The sequence below is a fragment of the Hemicordylus capensis genome, chromosome 4, assembly GCF_027244095.1.
Source record: "Hemicordylus capensis ecotype Gifberg chromosome 4, rHemCap1.1.pri, whole genome shotgun sequence".
Lineage (NCBI taxonomy): Eukaryota > Metazoa > Chordata > Lepidosauria > Squamata > Cordylidae > Hemicordylus > Hemicordylus capensis.
The window spans coordinates 177,980,414-178,001,746 of NC_069660.1; the positions used below are offsets into that span (position 1 = coordinate 177,980,414).

General features: G+C 43.7%; 1 protein-coding gene across 4 annotated transcripts in view; it reads right to left on the minus strand.

The window, feature by feature from the left end:
- The window catches only part of ADCY2 (adenylate cyclase 2), a 193,363-nt gene that overhangs the window by 107,471 nt on the left and 64,559 nt on the right, over window positions 1–21,333 (minus strand). For all 4 annotated transcript variants that reach the window (XM_053243793.1, XM_053243792.1, XM_053243791.1 and 1 more), the window contains one exon: window positions 18,104–18,265. In XM_053243793.1, coding sequence (XP_053099768.1) covers window positions 18,104–18,265 — 162 coding nt within the window. The remainder of the gene's footprint in view (window positions 1–18,103; window positions 18,266–21,333) is intronic.

Genomic DNA, 21,333 nt, shown 5'->3' on the forward strand with positions numbered 1-21,333 from the left:
TAATATGGAAACGTACACAGTGTGGGTGGTAGGTATATCATTTAAAAAACACTTTCTCTTCTCTCTCTCAAACAAAAGGTAATACTCCTTCTAAAAGCCCCTGCTAACTGGGCAAAGAGGCACCTTTTACTGTGGTGATTCTCTTTATTTAGCAGGGGGAGAGTAACTGGCCATATCCACAACCAGCACAGTACCCTCAGTGACTGTTGCTGGTGTCTATCTTATGTTTCGTTTTAGAATGTGAGCCCTTTGGGGAAAGGGAGCCATCTTATTTATTTGTTATTTCTCTGTGTAAACCACTCTGAGCCATTTTTGGAAGGGCGGTATAGAAATCAAAATAAGAAGAAGAAGAAGAAGAAGAAGAAGAAGAAGAAGAAGAAGAAGAAGAAGAAGAAGAAGAAGAAGAAGAAGAAGGTGTCTGTTGTAAGACATGAATGCATCATCTATAAAGTTGTATTATTTTATATTATCAGTTGTATTATTTTATTTAATGCAAATTTATGCAGATTTCATCATTTAATCCGTAAAGTAAATCTGATACAATTAATCAACTGCCTTTAGATGGCTGAGAACCCCATGCAATATTTCACCAGAAGTGGAAATATCAAACAGAATGAAGCTATTCACATGCGCAGACAAAACCGGGCTAAGGAAGCGCATGTGTACCACGCACGTGTGTACCATGCATGTATACCGCCAGAATCATGCCCGATCCCAGAGGTGCCTCAGTGGCAAACCCGCCTCCAGAGCCACCCAACATGGTTAGGAGAGTGAGCGCTCTCCTAATCCCATTTTACTGATTGTCTGCCAGCTGGGAGACTTTGTGGCTCCCAGCTGGTTTCGGCGGGGGGGGGGGGGGATCCAAATAATGCACCACACACTCACGCAGTGTGTTATGGGAGTTCTAGGGGGCAGGGCGATGCGGGGTGACACGTCCCGGCACCCTGATACTCTGAGCTTCCGGCAGAAGCTGGCAATTGTCTGGGCAGCCACTCTGGCCCCCCGACAAGAAGAGGATTGTCTTCAGAGAGTGTAAGCTGTTTGAGGCTTCCTTCCCTCGCCCCTTTGAGCCCTTCTCCCAGATCGCTAGAAAGGGCTCAGTAAGTACCAAAGAGACTAGGCTTATTTGTAACATCCTTAGACAATATCAACAGCTATCCATTCAAACACTTAGGGTGTCCCTAACGTCTTAAGAATTCAAATGACAACACAAATTGCAGAAACTGGTACTCTAGCAATATCTATTGCTATTAAGATATAAATTCCAGATTTGGCCTCTGTCAAATAAAGGATACTGGACTAATTAAACCATTGGACTAACCCAGAATATTTTAATCCTACTTTCCATGGCTATTCAAGCACATTATATAGCATCTGAGGGTGTTAGGGGTGGGAGGCACTGCTTTGCAGTGGTTCCACTCTTATCTCTCGGGCAGATTCCAGATGGTGAAAAAACTGAACTTCGGTATGGTGTCCCTCAAGGCTCCATATTGTCTCCGATGTTGTTTAACATCTACATGAAACCGCTGGGAGAGATCATCAGGAGATTTGGTGCAGGGTGTTATCAGTATACTGATGACACCCAAATCTATTTCTCCATGTCAGCATCCTCAGGAGAAGGCAGAACCTCCCTAAATGCCTACCTGGAGGCAGTGATGGGCTGGATGAGAGGTAACAAGCTGAAGCTGAATCCAGATAAGACAGAGATACTTATTGTGCAGGGTCAGGAGATGATTTTGATCTGCCCATTCTGGATGGGGTCACACTTCCCCAGAGGGAACAGGTATGCAGTCTGGGGGTGCTTCTGGACACACAACTCTGCCTCGTGTCCCAGGTTGAGGCAGTGGCCAGAAGTGCCTTTTATCAGCTTCGGCTGATATGCCAGCTGAGTCTATTTCTTGAGATAAATGACCTCAGAACAGTAGTACATCTGCTGGTCACCTCCAGACTTGACTACTGCAATGCACTCTATGTGGGGCTGCCTTTGTACATAGTCCGGAAACTGCAGTTAGTCCAGAATGCAGCAGCCAGATTGGTCTCTGGGTCCTCTCGGAGAGACCATATCATTCCCATCTTAAAAGATCTACACTGGCTGCCGATAAGTTTCCAGGCAAAGTACAAGGTTTTGGTTATAACCTATAAAGCTCTAAAAAGCTTGGGTCCTGGGTATTTAAGAGAACGCCTTCTTTTCTATGAACCATACCGCCCGTTGAGATCATTGGGAGAGGTTCGTCTGCAGTTGCCACAGGCTCATCTGGTTGCTACTCAGGGACGGGCCTTCTCCATTGCTGCCCCGAGGCTTTGGAACACACTTCCTGCTGAAATAAGAGCCTCCCCATCTCTTACAACTTTTAAAAAGGCAGTCAAGACGCATTTGTTCACCCAGGCTTTTAATTCTGTGTTAATCCTTTTATTGGTTTTTATTGTCTTGACCACGCGGAGAACTCGCGTTCTGGGCAGTATAATTAATTAATTAATTAATTAATTAATAAGGCTGCCTTTCAGCCCTCCTACAAATGCTGGCCTGCAACTTCCATAACCCTGACTATTGGCCACTGTGGCTGGGAATTATGGGACTTGCAGTCCAAAAGGAGTTGGAGGGCCAAATTTGTGCAGCTCTGCCCTAGAGCAACTGAAATCTGTTTCACACCTAGCAGAGGCAAATCTAATTAAGTCTGCCTAAAACCTGCTGAACTCCATCCTTAAGACTATTATGAACTACAGACCTTGGGGTTCTCCCATCAGGTGCATATTTATCTCCCTCCCTCTTGTGTTTTGCCCCTGCTAACTGGGCAAAGAGGCACCTTTTTAATGTGGTGATTCTCTTTATTTAGCAAAGGGAGAGTAACTGGCCCTATCCACTCACAACACAGTACCTGCAGTGACCGTTGCTGGTGTCTATCTTATGTTTCTATTTAGATTGTGAGCCCTTTGGGGACAGGAATCCATCTTATGTATTATTTGTCTATGTAAACTTCTTTGGAAACTTTTGTTGAAAAGCGGTATATAAATATTTGTTCCTGTTGCATTTTGCTTATATCAGTCTGAAGAAGAGATCGGGAGCATTTGGAAGCATGCTGATTATATTGCAGTTGGTTCTAATAACAGTATGACTCTACTCTGGATTTTCTCATTAAAAAAAACAAACGTATCCAGCAAATCTACTCCTTCCTGGTCTCTGTTTATTCTGTAAATAAACTGCAGGAGACATAGATAAAATTTTCTCACTGGCATGAACCACTTCTTGGAATGACAAGATACATTTTGCTCTCTCATGTTAACATGCAGAACCACTTCTCCCTGTGTGTGTATATAAATAGCTCATATTGCCTAGTTTCTCCAAGCACTCTGCTGAGAAAATAGTTTTTAATTCCAGTCAATGGTTAAGCAATGACTAATAGATAGAGATAGACAGAACCATATAGCATGGATTCCTTAACGCTGTAAGAGCTGGCACCAGAATCAGGGGAGTAGATTGGCTAATTACTTCACATCTCTTGTAATTCTATCACATAGAAGAGCATTTATATGAGCAAGATCTGATGCCCTTCCCTCAGCAGTTTTGGAAGGAAGATATGCTAAAATATATGAAGAACAAAAATGCCCCAGTGGTGCTGATGTAGCTGAATCTATTGAGCATGTGTTTCTATACTGTCAATTATGTTGAGATTCACAGAGAGAGCTAATAATGCCTCTGATAGGGAAATTTACTGAAGTTCGGAGGGTTCTATATCACTTAGTTGTTATCTGGCCATAATAATGAAATAACATACAAAGTAGTGCAGTTTTGAGCTATAGTTTGTAGAATTCGTCATCGGGTGAATTAAGAATTGCTCTCCATTTTTCTTATGCTGCTTTATTATACATATTTATGTATAATGGTATTGAGATGATTTTTTTTAAGATGTCTTAATCCAAGGATGCTTTTAATATTGGTAGCAGACCGCAATGAAGTTAAAATTAAGTTAAGAATTTAATTCCACAGGAGACTCTGCAATTACAGTGCATAAAAGAAGCAGTGGGATAAACTACATCACATAATTGGCTGACAGAGATGGTCCTCCATATTTAAGGACAAAACAAAATTCCTTACATGACAAGCTCAGCATGCCAGGTAGGACACTCTAGCCTCATCTCCACCCTGATGTGCTACTTCTCTCTGTGTACAGTATTTTTCAGCAGTGAAACATTCAAACATGCAAGCCCTACCCATCTCCACCACTACCACCTGCAGTCTAAACTGGCAAAGTCCAAATAAATTTTATCATGTGATGTTTGCCTATAATGGAACATTTGGCACCATCAAAGTGATGCACACTGGGACGAAAAACCCCAACTTCAAGTATACGCTGATGGGTTCTGAGCTGTAAGTGACTGACCAGGAGAGGGATCTTGGGGTCATGGCAGAGAGCTCATTGAAAGTGTCGACTCAATGTGCAGAAGCTGTGGAAAAGGCCAATTCCATGATAGGGCTCTTTATAAAACTGCTAATATTATAATGCCCTTATACAAAACTATGGTGCGGCCACACCTGGAGTACTGCATACAATTCTGGTCACCACATTAAAAAAAGACATTGCAGAACTGGAAAAGCTGCAGAAGAGGGCAACCAAGATGACCAGGGGCCTAAACACCTTCCTTATGAGGCAAGGCTAAAACACCTGGGGCTTTTTATTCTAGAAAAAAGATGACTGCAGGGAGACATGATAGAGGTCTCTAAAATAATGCATGGTCCAGGGATTGCCAGGTAATTTAGGACCAACATATGGAAGTACCTTTTCACACAACGCATAATCAACTTGTGGAATTCTCTGCCACGAGATGCGGTGACAGCCAACAACCTGAATGGCTTTAAGAAGGGTTTGGATAACTTCATGGAGGAGAGGTCTATCAATGGCTACTAGTTGGAGGGCTATAGGCCACCTCCGGCCTCAATGGCAGGATGCCTCTGAGTACCAGTTGCAGGGAAGTAACAGCAAGAGAGAGGGCATGCCTTGAACTCCTGCCTGTACGCTCCCAGTGGCAAACAGGATCCTGGACTAGCTGGGCCTTGGGCCTGATCCAGCAGGGCTGTTCTTATGTTTTTAATCTGCTAATGCAAAGTTGAGGAAGGGAGATGATGACCCAGAAGTACTTCTCTCTCTGACAATGAAGAAGCACAATGCACACCTGCTGATGATTCAAAGAGACACATTTTCCCTTCCACAAGCAGGCTTTTGCACAGAGGCTAGCTTGGCATATGAAATCCTGGACTGGGGTGATTTCAGTACATATCTGCACACAGGATGCCTCATTTAACTCAACATGCACAGCTGATGTTTGCAGAGGGAGAATTTTTTTCCAAACAAAACACTTCAACAAGCCTCTCACAGCAATCTCAAATTATGATAATGGCAAAGCCTTTCACACACTAAAAAGGACTGTTGTGGCATACAGAGGGGATGGGAAAGTAAAAACATGTTCTGTGAAATTGCAAAAAAAATGTTCGAGCCATCATAGATTCTTGAAGCAATTAGGTTTGTGACGAATCTCCCCCTTGTGCATTTTTTCTCTAGTATCTCCTAGTTTTATATAAAACTGACCTAGAATTATGACTGGGGGGTTATGTGAGGGGAAATAACTTCTATATAGTAAAGTATATAGAGAGCGGAGAGGGAGGTACAGTATTGATTTGCACATTGTATTGCACTCCTTTTGGGAGTGCAATACAATTTTCTGTGCGCTTTACAGACAGAGATGTAGTGCAACCTCTGCAGAGTCAGTAAAGGGCAGGACACTCAATGATGAATGAAGGGCATCTTCTGGCCTCACCAAAACAGGTACCCCACAGTGATCACACTTTATCTTTCATCACAGGATTAAATGGCTATTGCTATCATTTACTTTTAAGAGAGAAGTAAACTAGTACTCTTGAGGACATCATTGGAGTGTGGACTAAACTGCTCCCTGCCTCTAATGACACTAGCCTTTGAAAATCAAGACTGCCCTTCATAAGCCCCATATGTTATGTTCAACACTCATACAAGTGTACTGTGTACCCAGGTACAGATCTGTACACACGTACAGCTATTCACATGTTGTGTTGAATATTATGTTGAAATGTACAGCAGTACACTTCCTATCCATATTGTGCATCTGAGGGGCCTGTACCCAGTGTGATTGCTTTAATGAACACAGGTACAGTCATTCACACAAAAGCATGTACAGGTGGCCCTCATTAACCACAATCCCAGCACCTGCAGTTTCACATATCCATGGTCGGGCAATGTAGACCCAATCTTGTTATCTGCAGTTTTAAAAATAGGCACAATGTGCCTATCCACGGTTCCTGGGTGGCCAGAAATAACTTCCAATGTCATTTCCAGCCACCATTTTGCAGGACAGAGCCACCATTTTGTGGCTCTTTTAAAAACAGACAATTTCCCCCATTATTTTTCATGGAAAATTAGGGGAATTGTGGGTTTGGGGGGACATTGCTGGAAAGCGTGGTAAAGTACTTTTTTCACTTATTTCTGCCTCGTTTTTAACCTTTAAGCCATTTTTTCCCTTGAAGAACCTAACCCCCCGAATTCCCACTAACTTAAGGTTTCATTACCCGTGGTTTGTTATCTGCAGTTGTAGGCAAGAACGGAACCCCCACAGATAATGAGGTCCACGTGTCCAAAGTGTGCAGACATCTGTGCATTTATATAGCATAACATCTGAATAGGGCTATATATGAAGTTCTATCCTGGGTTCTGACTTGTAGTCCCTCTGGAGCAGGGGCGTAACTACTATTAGGCAAGGGGAGGCGGCTGCCTGGGGGCCCCCACGCCTCGAGGGCCCCCCCCAGAGGCATGTCACATGACAATATATTGTGAAGTGTGTGTGTGTGTGTGTGTGTGTGTGTGTGTGTGTGTGTGTGTGTGTAAAAAAGTAGTTTCCACAAGCAAATTCCTGGGACCTCACTGTACCAACCAAGAAAAAAAGAACAGTCCCACTAAAGTTAAGCATGTTCCTTCTCTAGGTCTACTGGGAGGAAAGCTGGCCTTGTGGTAGCAAGCATGATTTTCCCCTTAGCTAAGCAGGGTCCACCCTGGTTGCATATGAATGGGAGACTTGATGTGTGAGCCGTGTAAAATATGCTGCTCTGGGGATGGAGCCACTCTGGGAAGAGCATCTAGGTTCCAAGTTCCTTCCCTGGCATCTCCAAGATAGGACTGAGAGAGATTTCTGCCTGCAACTTTGGAGAAGCTGCTTGCAGTCTGTGTAGACAATACTGAGCTAGATGGACCAATGGTATTATTATTATTATTACTACTACTACTACTACATTTATATCCCACTCTTCCTCCAAGGAGCCCAGAGTGGTGTACTACATACTTGAGTTTCTCTTTCACAACAACCCTGTGAAGTAGGTTGGGCTGAGAGAGAAGTGACTGGCCCAGAGTCACCCAGCTAGTTTTATGGCTGAATGGGGATTTGAACTCAGGTATCCCCGGTCCTAGTCCAGCACTCTAACCACTACACCACGCTGGCAGCTTCCAATGTTCCTATGACATCCACCATGAGCACAATGTTTTTAGAGACCAGATTGTATGCAGCATACTGAATGATGCTAGCATATAAGAGTTGGATATTATACACGTTGGCTCATAGATGAGGCAGGCAAGATTTTGGCATGGAGTTCATACAAACTCTTCCAGGATGATCTGAATGCATAAAATCTATAAAGATCACACTATAATCCCAGATTTCCTAAACTCATGAAAGTGACTTCTGTGAAGTCAGGCTATTGGTCCAGCCCAGAATTGCTTCCTCTGACTAGCAGTGGCCCTCCAAGGTTTCAGTTAAATGCAACTACTTCTCAGTCCTACTACCCAAGGTGGTTGCTGTTGGTTTTTTTTAAACGAACAGTGCGTGATTAAGTCTGGGACCTTCCACAATCAAAGCATGTGCTCTACTATGAGAGCTATGTTCACTTCCTTTTCAAATCAATTACGTTTGGCACTGGCCAGTAAGAGTATGGGGAGGGAGCCATGAAAGAAGACACTGTGAAGAGAGGGAAGCATTGTCTGCTCTCTCATAATACCAGGACTTGGCGGTCATCCCATTAAATTGGTTGGCTGGCAGTAGGTTCAGAACTGACAAAGAAAAAATTTATTTGCACAGCATGCAACTAACTTGTGGAATTCACTAACAAAAGAGGTAGCAGTGGCAAATAGGTGAGATAGCTTTTTTAAAAAAAGATTTGACAAATTCATGGAGGACAGCCCTATCAGCAGCTATAAATCATGACGGGGGTGAACAGGGAGGGTTATCACCATCATGCCTTGCTGGTGAGCTTCCAGAGGCATCTGGTTAGCTACCTTTGCAAACAGAATGCTGTTTACTTTTGTCTGATCCAAGAAGCAGTTCTCATGTTGTTATGATAGCAGCTGCTGCCAACAAGGCAAATCATTCTCCATACTATTTCAGAATCTCATTTCTTTGGCATTGGGCACTACTAGCTCCTCTTTCATTTAGCAGTGTACTACATAGCTATTCTAAGAACAGGATCACATTAGTCACCTTTTGAAACACCAGTTCATTCTGAATTAAGCTTCTTTCATGAGATCTTTATGTGCCCTGTGGCTGGAATTGCCATAGGAGATCCAATAACAGCAACATTTGGAGAACAATCTACTGTATGTCATGCCAACTTGCAGTGTCATCTTCAAACTATGTTAACTCACAGATTCTCTCAGACACCACAGCCGGTGCAAACATTTTCACTTAACAAGACAAAACTGAACACAATGAGGCTATTCACACGACTGCAGAAAATCGGGCTAGCCCCACAATTTTCTGCAATTGTGTGAACGACCGGGCTCAGCTGCGAGCCCGGTGGTTCTAGAGCAGGTAACCTGCTCAAGTAGCCCTCCCCTAAAACCGGGTTTGCGGAGTGAGCGCTCTGCAAACCCATTTTTTTAAAAATCGTGAGTAGCCGTGGCGCAGCTCCACGCAGCAGCTACTCACAAGGAGACCCCTGGAGGGGAGGCAAAAAGCCACCTCCCGGCTCAGGGGGTCTCACTAGCATGCCCTGCGCGTGCGCGCAGGGCATGCTGGCGCTTCCGGGAGCCGATTGGCCCCCGCCGGCTCTGTCATGGAGCCGGCAATCATGTGGGCAGCCAATCCAGCTGCCCAGGGCTCCCACTGTGATCGTCTGCGGGGAGAGTGGGCTGAGACCCCGCTCAGCTCAGCAAACTGATCATGAGACCCAGCTCAATGTGTTTCTTCCCTGCAGACCACTTAAAATATGCCATTTGGTAAAATGAATTAGTTTTCTGTTTGCAAATTATCCTTTTTCACCTTGTTTGAAAGTGACATGCATCAGGAATATAGAATGGGGTCGTTCACATGATAAATGAAAGCGCTGGAGAGAGCAGGAGAGGGGAAGGCAGGATAGCACCTACCTTTCCCCCAGATGATCCAGCGTGGTCTCAAGGCACGCACGCTCAAACAGCCACCACTTTTGCAAGCCTCACTGCATTCTGGAGGCTGGGGAAATGCTGCCTGGCCTCCAGAAATCTCACAATGCACTGCATGACAAGCGTGGTGCATTGGGGGATTCCCCTGAGAGCCGGGCGTTCTAGGCACCCAGCTCTGCATCTGCTTGGGCTGCACCAGGATGGGCCCCAATGCCGGTGCTTCACACAAGCAGCGCAACCTAGGTAAGGCTGTGCAAGCCTGGGTAGGGCTGCTCATGTGAAGAGCCTTATTGAGTAGTTTAGCACACACAGCAGAGTTCAGAGAGAAAAGGATATTCATTGTTTTAAATAAGTGAACATTTAGCAGATTATTGATGAGTGAGTGTTCAAAATGCTTGCCTCTCTTGGAAAGCAGCGCTTCACTCTGCCATGTTGTTAGATGCCTACAGATCACATATCCTTGAGATGGAGAAGCATTTAGAACAAACCAAAATCAACACAGCTATTTTCTTCCTTCCGTACGTCTTTGAATTAGACTGTTCTGTAACAGATACTGGTGCCAAACATTTGGAGCTGAACACTTTTAATGCAAAATGTGGATATTGGGCATGCCAACACTTTGGGGGTTGCAAAGCCTATCTTTTTCATATTAGTCTGCATCCAAGAAACAGTGATATCGTGTAGTCAGTCATCTTTGCTCTTATGCTAAGAAAGATGCAGCCAGGCTACATAATGACCTCACTGCTCCTAGGCAGAGCAAGGCCTATTTAAAAGAAAAAAATGGCATAAAGTAGCAGCTGAGAGGAGCTGTCCAGAGGCTCATTCCAGACTCGAAGCACTGCCACTAGCAGGTGCCAAGGAGGGGCATGAGGGAAGAGTGGAGCATAGGTATATGTGATCCAGCTGCACTGTTTTACTTCCTTTCACACATATACCCTCAAAATTGCCCAAGCAGGGGCACGTTCTGGAGGATGGAACAAAAAGCAATCCCCACCCCACCCCCAGTGTTAGCTCAAATCTACTCTATGGCACCTTGCACCTTTTAAACTCAGTGGTTGTGCAATGAAGGCACAGCAAAAGGAGTCTGTCCTTGATGTCATATGTTTCTTTGAGCCTGATAGATAGCACTGGAAGCAGACACTCTCAGACTTTCCTGGGGTGGCGGTGGCAGGGATAGGCAGCCTTGGCTCTCTCTATAAACATAAATCTAAGGTACAGGTGAAACTCGGAAAATTAGAATATCGTGCAAAAGTCCATTAATTTCAGTAATGCAAATTAAAAGGTGAAACTGATATATGAGACAGATGCATTACATGCAAAGCGAGATAAGTCAAGCCTTAATTTGTTATAATTGTGATGATCATGGCGTACAGCTCATGAAAACCCCAAATCCACAATCTGAGAAAATTAGAATATTACATGGAACCAAGAAGACAAGGATTGAAGAATAGAACAATATCGGACCTCTGAAAAGTATACAGTGTACTGTGCTTGATTGGCCAGCAAACTCGCCTGACCTGACCCCATAGAGAATCTATGGGGCATTGCCAAGAGAAGGATGAGAGACATGAGACCAAACAATGCAGAATTGCTGAAGGCCGCTAATGAAGCATCCTGGTCTTCCATAATACCTCATCAGTGCCACAGGCTGATAGCATCCATGCCACGCCGCATTGAGGCAGTAATTGCTGCAAAAGGGGCCCAAACCAAGTACTGAATACATATGCATGCTTATACTTTTCAGAGGTCCGATATTGTTCTATTCTTCAATCCTTGTCTTTTTGGTTCCATGTAATATTCTAATTTTCTGGGATTGTGGATTTGGGGTTTTCATGAGCTGTACGTCATGATCATCACAATTATAACAAATTAAGGCTTGACTTATCTCGCTTTGCATGTAATGCATCTGTCTCATATATCAGTTTCACCTTTTAATTTGCATTACTGAAATTAATGGACTTTTGCACGATATTCTAATTTTCTGAGTTTCACCTGTATATCAGGTCTGGCTGCTCTGAGACATGAAGTAAGAAACCATGAAGATGCACCTCTGTCAGTACCACACAGATGAACTGCATTTCAACAGAGCATCTGTGGACCAGCCAGGACCACATGCACATCACTGACATGGACATGCCTTCTCTCTCAAAGGAGGCAAGAACAGGTTAGTATCACATGCTGAGATGCAACAGGCAGCCTCCACACTAGGGAAGGTAATTATGTGGTGTCTCTGCAGGAACACAGCAGGCTAGCTGCTCTCAGAAGAGAGTGACTGGAAGGAGGCAAGATCAGAACAGTCCATCATGCAGAGACTTAAAAGTAAAGAGTGCCGTTGAGTCGATTTCAACTCCTGGCGCCCACAGAACCCTGTGGGTGTCTTTGGTAGAATACAGGAGGGGTTTACCATTGCCTCCTCCCGCGCACTATGAGATGATGCCTTTCAGCATCTTCCTATATCACTGCTTCCCAATATAGGTGTTTCCCATAGTATGGGGAACATACCAGCAGGGATTTGAACCGGCAACCTTCTGCTTGTTAGTCAAGCATTTCCCTGCGGCGCCACTTAAGGTCTGAGCACTTGCATCTTACAGGAGGAGACGCTTCTTATTGGGTTATGTATTTCTTATACTACCCTGGCAATTCTCTCATGGCACCAGGCACTGTTCCAAATGGAGACTGAATGCAGTTTCACAACACTTAGGCTGGGGGGAGTAAGAACCATTTACAGCGATGTCAGGACAGTGACAGACGGTGCTATTCATACAGCCAATGGCAAACTTCAGCTTTGCTTCTGATGATTCACAGTTACTGTGTGCATTATATGTGTTATTTAAAAAGTAGCACTTTGGGGTAGTGTTCAAAACTGCTTAACTTTAGGCACTTCTTGCCGCAGTAAAGCTGCCTGTCTGGGAAAGCTCCTGGTTGCTTGTAGTAAGAATTGCATCTACATCAGGAGTGGTCAGCTTGAGGCTCTCCAACTACCATCATTCCACCATTCCCAGCCACAATTTATTACAGCTGGAATGTTGGGAGTTGTAGTCCAACCACAGCTAGTGAGCCTCAAGCTAGTCTAGATCAGGGACTCTCAATGTTGGGTCTCCAGATGTCATTGGACTTCAACTCCCATAATGCCCAGCCCCAGTGGCCTTTGGTTGGGGATTATGGGAATTGAAGTCCAATAACATCTGGAGACCCAACGTTGAGAATCCCTGATCTAGATGATCAGACAGGGAAGCTTTTAGAAACTGGCAGAACTTTTGAGAGTTGTCGTTCCTACTCTTTTTAGCCTACTTTCCAGTAGACTTTTGAGATTACCTGACATTCTGCGTGTGAGTCTGTGTGTGAGTCTGTCCATGTGTCTCTCCCCACCCCCATCAACTTTGCAATGCCTTGACCAATATGGACCAAATTGGGTACAGTTGTAGGGACACACAGGGACACCTCAACAGCGTAGTTTGTGATGACATCATCCACCCCAATCCAAGACGGTGGACGCGTAAACATTTGAGGCACAAGTGGGCTAACTTGTGAACCTCTTAACTGATTTCAACCAAATTTGCTACAGCAGAAACACATAGGGATGCCCTAATGGTGTGGTGTGTGGTGATGTCATCCACTCCAATTCAAAATGGCGGCTGTGTGAACATCAGAGGTACAAGCAGGCTAATTTGTGGACTGCCTAATCCATTTGAACCAAATTGGGTACAGTTGCCGTGAGTGACACATACGGACACCTCAATGGTGTAGTTTGTAATGATGTAATCCACCCAGATCCAAGATGGCAGACACATGAACATTTGTGGTGCAAGAGATGTAATTTATGAACCTCGATTTGAATCAAATTTAGTCCAGTTGTAGAGACAGTGATAGGAAAGTAGGCTGATTTAGTTCTTACTAGAACTTGCTTTCTTTTTCTTTTTCTCTTTGCATCAGTCAGTGTTCTACAAGTGACTTATACGGGTTTGAGTAGGCAGGCAGGCAGGCATGGATTTTGTGAGCTAGTAACTTTTATGGATTTATTTCAAAGGTTGTGTTAAAGTATATTTTGCATGAGCTTAGGCAATTCCCTTGCGTGCCCGTCATAGTAAGAAATGTCACAGGAAATGATACACAGGGAGCATAATACATCTGTGCTGAAATAGCTGCACTGCTTCTCAATTACAACCAAGAGTCTTGTGGCACCTTAAAGACTAACAGATTTATTGTGGCATAAGTGTTTGTGGATGGGAGCCTACTTTATCAGCTGCCTGAAGTGTTATCCTCAGTTGGCAGATTATAAGGTACAGAGAAACAATGTGTATGCAGGAGGGCTTAAAGGCCATGAAATGCAAGAGCTACAGCAAGTCTGTGACATTTCTATTCAAAGTTCAAGTGTATACAAGGTAAGAGTTTAACAAGGCAGCTTCCCATCCAATGAAGCCCTATTACAGGCTCTGTGTTTTTTGGATGCCAGGTTGTCATCATCTACTAGGAGCAGGGCTTTATCTGGGGTGCCCCCAGGGTTACAGAATGTCACCCCACCTTCCAGAGGTCTCCTTGTCTTCTTCTGTTGTTCCACTTAAGAAAAAAATGAAAACGTTTTTTATTCTGCCAAGACTTTGGGAGCTAAAACTTTTCAAAAGGTGTACTTAACTGTTACTTTATCAGAGAGAGAGAGAGAGAGAGAGAGAGAGAGAGAGAGAGAGAGAGAGAGAGAGAGAACAACTTAAGGCACAGGAACATAGGCAGCTGCCATATACCAAGTGAGACCATTGGTTTATCTAGCTCAGTATCATCTGCCCAAACTGGCAGCAGCTTCTCCAAGGTTGCAGGCAGGAATCTCTCTCAGCTCTATCTTGGAGAAGCCAGGGAGGGAACTTGAAACCCTCTGCTCTTCCCAGAGTGGCTCCATCCACTAAGAGGAATATCTTGAGGTGCTCGCACATCAAGTCTCCCATTAATATGCAACCAGGGCAGACCCAGCTTAGCTAGGGGACAAGTCATGCTTGCTACCACAAGACCAGCTCTCCTCTCTACAGATGTTTGAACACTATGGATAAATAAAATATCTTTTAAGACATCTTTTAACCCCCTGCTGACTGAGCAGACACACTTTTTAAAGTGGTGAATCTTTTATATTTAGCGGGCGCGAGCAACTGGCCCCATTCAGCCCCAACACAGCATCCCTCCAGTGGCTGTTGCTGGTATCTGCCTAATGTTTCTTTTTAGATTGTGAACCCTTTGGGGACAGGGGACCATCTTATTTATGTATTATTTATTTTTCTATGTAAACCGCCTTGAGAACTTTGGTTGAAGAGCGGTATATCAATATTAGTAGCTGTAGTAGTAGAGCAAGTAGTGAGAACCTAATGTGAGAAATAAAAGCCCTTTGACCCCCACCACTAGCCATATATTTGAATATAATTTATATATTTTGACGTGGGATCCAAACAACCATGAGATTGCTTCCACACCTGTACTATGTTTGTGGGAGGGCATGAATAGCTCACAGCAACTCCTCTCCCTGCCCCAAGCTGCACAGGGTGCAGTACTCATAAGTGTAAGGGACTGCTGCTGGAAGCAAATATCAGCAAAACCTCATGCATGCACAAAAGTACTTAAAGTGCCCATATGGGGCTTTCTGGATCATGACCTTAACTACATATTTTGTTCTAATTTGATAAAGGGGTTTATGGCTTGGTCCATAAGCCATTTGAATCTATGTTTAATGTGGGTTACCAACATTAGCATGATTGTGTGAAACCATGCCAAACAGAGAATCTCAGGCTATAAAGCACCTTGGCATGGGCTCAGATAATCATGTCAATGTTGGTAACTCACATTAAACTTAGATTTGAACGATTGTGTGAACCTATAAATAACAAATCAACAGGCCTATTCACACAAGCAGCCAAGCCCAGGATTCGCCAGCCCAGTCTGTTACTCATTATCTGCGGATTCCATATCTGTTATTTCGCATTTCCACAATTGGGTCTTAGAGACTCAATTTCATTATCCGTGGGTAGAAAAAAAGGTGAAATTTGCCCATCTGCAGTTTGAGTTGCCGGAAATGACTTCCGGTGTCATTTTCAGTGTCCATTTTCCAGCAGAGAACCATTTTGTTGCTCTTTAAAAAATTGGCAAATATTTGACCATTTTCAGGGTTTGTGGGGGTATGGATGGAGAGCAGGACACCTAGAAAATAAGGTCCTTTTCTTCTCTTATTTCTGCCCCCTTGCTTTTTTTGCCCCCCCCTTTTGCGGGGGGGAGGGTTGGGTTTGTTTCACTATTTGTGTTTTCCATATCTGTGCCTATAGGTGAGCATGGAACCCCTGTGAATAACCATCTGTATCTGACAAGTTTCAGAGAGTGGGCACATGAAGAGCCCCAATGAAACAAAAGCAAGCTCACCAGAAGCCCATCACTTTCTCTATGCTCTGGAAGAACAAGGTGGGAGAGAAAAATATTCTCCTTTACCAGAGACAGCATGCATGCAATGATCACAAAACCTTTTGAGGGGACAGTTTGTTGTGTTTCAAAAACTGGCCAAATCTAATGTTTTAAATACTTTTTTATGTTTTGAAAAATTAGTAAAAAATGCTATATAAATACTAAAGGCATGATTCAGCCAAAATTAAACACATTTAAACGTGCTTTAATATTAATGGGAGAGTTGAGCAACTGCTTAAACCTCTCTCATTGATGGAACCACTAAAATTGATATTGATAATTATGGCACAGACACCACATTACATGCAAATCATTTTAATCAACTCTGGAAGTATACATCTGAGAAATATAAGATGTTAAAATAACTGCTGGAAAATGTGCAGAAGCCCTCTGTGATATTTTAAAGTATTGTACATATGTCATTCTTTATTACTATTATTTATTAATAATAATAAATTTGGTTGAGATCATAAATGCTTCTCTGAGGAAAGGTAGGATGCCTCCTTGTTTAAAGGAGGCAATTATTAGACCTCTTTTAAAGAAGCCTAGGCTTGGATTCCTCAGAGTTAGGCAGTTATTATAGGACTGTCTCCAATCTACTGTGGTTGACCAAGGTGACTGAGAAGGTGGTGGCCTCTCAACTCCAGGCAGTTTTGGATGAAACAGATTTATCTAGACCCATTTCAAACTGGCTTTTGTGCAGGTTATGAGGGGGAGACTGCTTTGGTTGGCTTGATGGATGTGGAAACTGACAGAGACAGTGTGACTCTCAGTGGCTTTTGATACCATCAACCATGGAATCCTTCTGGATCGCCTGGGAGGATAGGGTGTAGAGGGCACTGCTTTGCAGTGGTTCCACTCATACCTCTCGGTTAGATTTTGAAAGGTGTTACTTGAGACTGTTGCTTTATGAAGTGAGAGCTTTTCTATGGTGTCCCTCAGGGCTCCATCTTGTCTCCAACGCTTTTTAACATCTACATGAAACCACTGGGAGAGATCATCAGGAGATTTGGTGCAGGGTGTTATCGGTATGTTGACACCCAAATCTATTTCTCCATGTCAGCTTCATCAGGCAATGGCATAACTTCTCTAAATGCTGGCCTTGAGGCAGTAATGGGCTGCATGAAACAGAGTGAATCCAAACAAGACAGAGGTACTCATTGCAAGAAGCCACAGTTCATGGAATGGGATAGATCTGCTGTTTCTGGATTGGGTTACACTCCCCCAGAAGGAACAGGTCTGCAGTTTGGGAGTACTTCTGGACCCAACTTCTGATGGAAGCGGTAGCCAGGAGTGCTTTCTATCAGCTTCAGTTCTCCAACTGCATCCTTTCCTGGAACTGAGTGTCCTTAAGACAGTGTTGCACATGCTGGTATCCTCCAGGCTTGACTACTGCAATGCACTCTATGTGGAACTGCCTTCGTACGTAGTGCAGAAACTGCAAATGGTACAGAATGCTGCTCCCAGATTAGTCTCTGGAATGTCACAAAGAGACCATATCACTCCAGTTTTAAAACAACTACTCTGGCTACCAATAGGTTTCCAGGCAAAATACGAAGTGCTGGTTATTACCTATAAAACCCTTAATGGCTTAGGCCCAGGGTATTTAAGAGAACACCTTCATCGTTATGAATCCCACCACCTATTAAAATCTTCAGCAGAGGTTCATCTGAGGGTGCTGCCAGTTAGTCTGGTGACAACTGTAATTGCCCCAGAGCTATAGAACGTACTTCCTGCTGAGAGTAGAGCTGCTCAATCGCTGTTGGCTTTTAGGAAACAACTAAAGACACAGCTCTTCAGCCAAACTTTTTAGCTGTATAGCAGTTTTAATGGATAGTTATTTTAATTTGATCTTTTTTTGTCTTTTAATTGTTTTTTAAAAATTGATTTGTTTTATTGTAAACCACCGTGAGACTTCAGTAGTGGGCAGTAAACAAATATGTTAAATATAATAAATTTATTATTATTACTAGTTATTAAACTGCACACATTAGTCCCAATCAAGCATTTCCTTGCATGCACAGGGCAATTCCAGGGCACACACTGAGCTCCCAAAAGCTATGAAGCTGACTATCTCAATAAAACACTAAGTTGATTTGTAGTGTTCACATTTATTTGATGCAAGAAGTAATTCAGTCATATTCTTAATCACAGCTCAATTTTACCTGCTGTCCAGAGTAATTATGAGACTATTCAGCACATAATGACCCATTCCAAAAACATACCTGCCAGGCCAAGTGTTCCTTGATTATGTCTGTTGATGATAGACAGATGCTCAGCACAATGGTATGTGATGCAGAGGTTAGGACGCTGGCTATAATAGCATCTTGCATGTTGAAGGGCAGCATGGTATAGACCACAAAAATGATGAATAAGAAAAATGACACCTGTACAGAAAAGACAAAGGTAACTCGTCAAAAGCAATGTTTGTTGTGGCAAGAACTACAAAGAGCCAAATGGCACCTTCGAGATTAATGCATTTATTATAGCATAAGCTTTTGTGAACTAGAACATCTAATTAAACAGTCTCTTGTTTGCAAAAGTTTCTGCTATAAAAAATTTGTTAGGATTCTTTATTGTAATTATTTTATTCTCAAAAAACCACTTTTTAAAAGTTTAAAGCATATATTGGCTAAAATTACACTTATATCATGTCCATGGGGCTGTAAGTAGGATTCTGCCCCACCTTTAATCAAATGACTCAGACCACCCCCCTACCCCATGTCCCTTCAGTTTCAAAAGCAGTTTGCTTTTTAGTATGAGGTAGGGGAGGCTGCTGTTCAAAAACCAATCTGATGATATCCGATAGTACTTTCAAAGCATTTATATGATTTTGTTAACCCCTTATAAGCCTCCAAATGTGCTTCAAAGCAAGGGTAGGCTAACCAGGCTTCAATGGTTTATATGTGTTTAGCTTTAGTGGGTTTTTATTTTTGTTTGTTGTATGGTTTTTTTGTTTTTCTAGAACGTGCATGGTCAACAGACATGTCTTAAAAGGTACAAACCAAGGGTGCATAGTCAAGATCTCTTCATAGCTGAGTCAGAATAACTAAGCTGTATTAAGGAATCCTGAGGTAAGTGGTCCCCTTGCTTAAAGGAGCCCAGAAATGTCTTGCTAGATCAGACTAAGAGTCCACTTAGTCCAGAATTCTTTGCAAGAATCCCAGCAACCAGCAGAGAGTTATTCGAACATGGCTTCATGCTGTAGGTTATCGGAAGGGCGAATCTGCTTCACAGCAGATTTGGAACTGTTTAATTTGAGGCATTAAATGGACCATTCACATTTCCTTGGCTCCTCTCCGCATCTTTCTCTGTGTGCGTTCCCACGGCTTGCTCCGGGTTTTTTCTCCCACCAATCACATCCCAGAGGAGGAGACACAAGAGGCCCCCTTCATTTTTTTTTTTTTAGTTTGACAGCCTGCCCGTCAGCTACAGTCTGCAAATCCAGGAATTGCTTGCAGGGCTTCAGCCATGCTGAACCCTCTAGATACAAATAGTTTCCCCCTTTACAGTTATAACCCGTATCTCCCAAAAGTATCTTTTCTTACCCATGCAAAAGAATTTAAGTGAGGAGTTGCTCCACAAGTTTTCCCTCTGCTTGGATAACTATGGATATCATGAGCAACAATAGCTTTCACACCTTCAGCTATAGTTTAAAAAATGTTTGGTTTTTTGACATTTATATCCTCCTCTTCCTCCAAGGAGCCCAGAGCAGTGTACGTGGTTATGTTTATCCTCACAACAACCCTGTGAGGTGAGTTAGGCTGAGAGAGAAGTGACTGGCCGAGAGTCATCTGATGAGTTTCTTGGCTGAATGAGGATTTGAACTCAAATATCCCCATTCTAGATCCAACACTCTCACCACCGCACCACCCAACTATACTGGAGGCGGAGGTGGGGGGAGAAATATGCAGAGTCTTGTAGAAGGAATACAGCTTATTTATGTATTATGTATTTCTTTTTACATTTATATACCATTGGGCTAAACAAACACAAACAAACAAAACACTGTAAACCAGACAAAAATGCAACCAGATGGTAACCTATATACAGTTTTACTCTACTTTCTACACATACACAAATGCACGCACTTTTCATGACAAAAAAACAACAACAACTAAAAGTGGAACTGTACCATGCACCATCAGGCTCAGGAACATGGGTACCCTAATGTGGTGCCATGACTAGAGTACTGAGTTTAGACTGGAGAGATGCAGTTTCAAACTCTCCCTCTGCCATAATAACCCTCAAAGGGTGACCTTGGGCCAATTACTAATTATCACTGTAAAAGTTAATTACTGTATCTTTTACTGTAAAAGAGGAGGCTGAGAGAAAACTACGGATATGGCTCTGAGCTCCTGGCAGTGGTGGGCTAACTATGTAGAAATCAAATTCTTTATAAAACATAAACCTATGCATTACTTTCACGGTTCCCTCTTATATGAGTCTAGATTTAGACTGCCAACTCCTTGGAGTGCAGTGACCTGTCCTGTAGTCTAATGACAGCACTCTGCAAAGTGCCTTTGCATGTGGATGGCGCAAAAAACAACAGTGACGGTGGAACAGGCCTCTTTGTCCTCTTTCCCTTGATGGAAGTGCACGTGCATGCATTATTTGGGGGTGCAGGGGAAAGAGAGGGGAGGGGGGTGGGGGTGCGTGTGGGAGAGACGTCAATACCCTCTCAAAGCTAGTCCGAGCACGCCAAGCCACCTTGCCCTCCGCCTGCCTGCCTCTCCCACATCCCTGGTATTGTATGGGCAGCAGGACCCAGGTGAGAGGTGAGGCAGTACCAGGCTCTGTGATGGGTGGGTCCTGGTGTCAACGCAGCGTCGGGAGAGTGAGTGGGGAGACAGACTCCCCACCTGACAGGAAGGAGGGAAGAATAACCGGCAACTGCCACTGCTGCTATCAAGAGCAGCAGCAGCTCCGGCAGGAACAGAGTGAGTCGAGACGTGGGGGTTATACAGGGACTCGCGCCCCACACAGCCCACGCAGCAGCGTACACACAAGGAGGCTCAAGCCGAGCCACTTTTTTTGAGGGGAGGGAGATGGGCAGGCTAGGAGCATCCACGCTTTGAAGAGGGGGCCATTGTGAATCCTCCCTCCCCGCATGACTCCTCTGTTTTGGGGGCTGTGAGGAAAGCAGTTTTGTTCCGTGAAAGTTTCCAAGATGCCCGTGTCACCTCATGCTTGTTGCCCCTGCCTCTTTCCCCCCTTTAAGTCCTGGGTATTCTCAGCGCCCCCTCATTCACTTCCCCTCAGCCTTCCGTAAACTTGTGGAGTTTGAACCACTGTCAAAGCTGTCAAACTCTCCTTTGCTGACACTTGGAGCTCTGGAAATCCACCCAGCAAACATTAACAAAAGAAAGAAAGTGCGAGTTTGGAGAAAATGCCAAATTATCGGCAATGGCCCCTCCACACATCACAGAGAAACTTCCGGGCATAACTGAAGCCT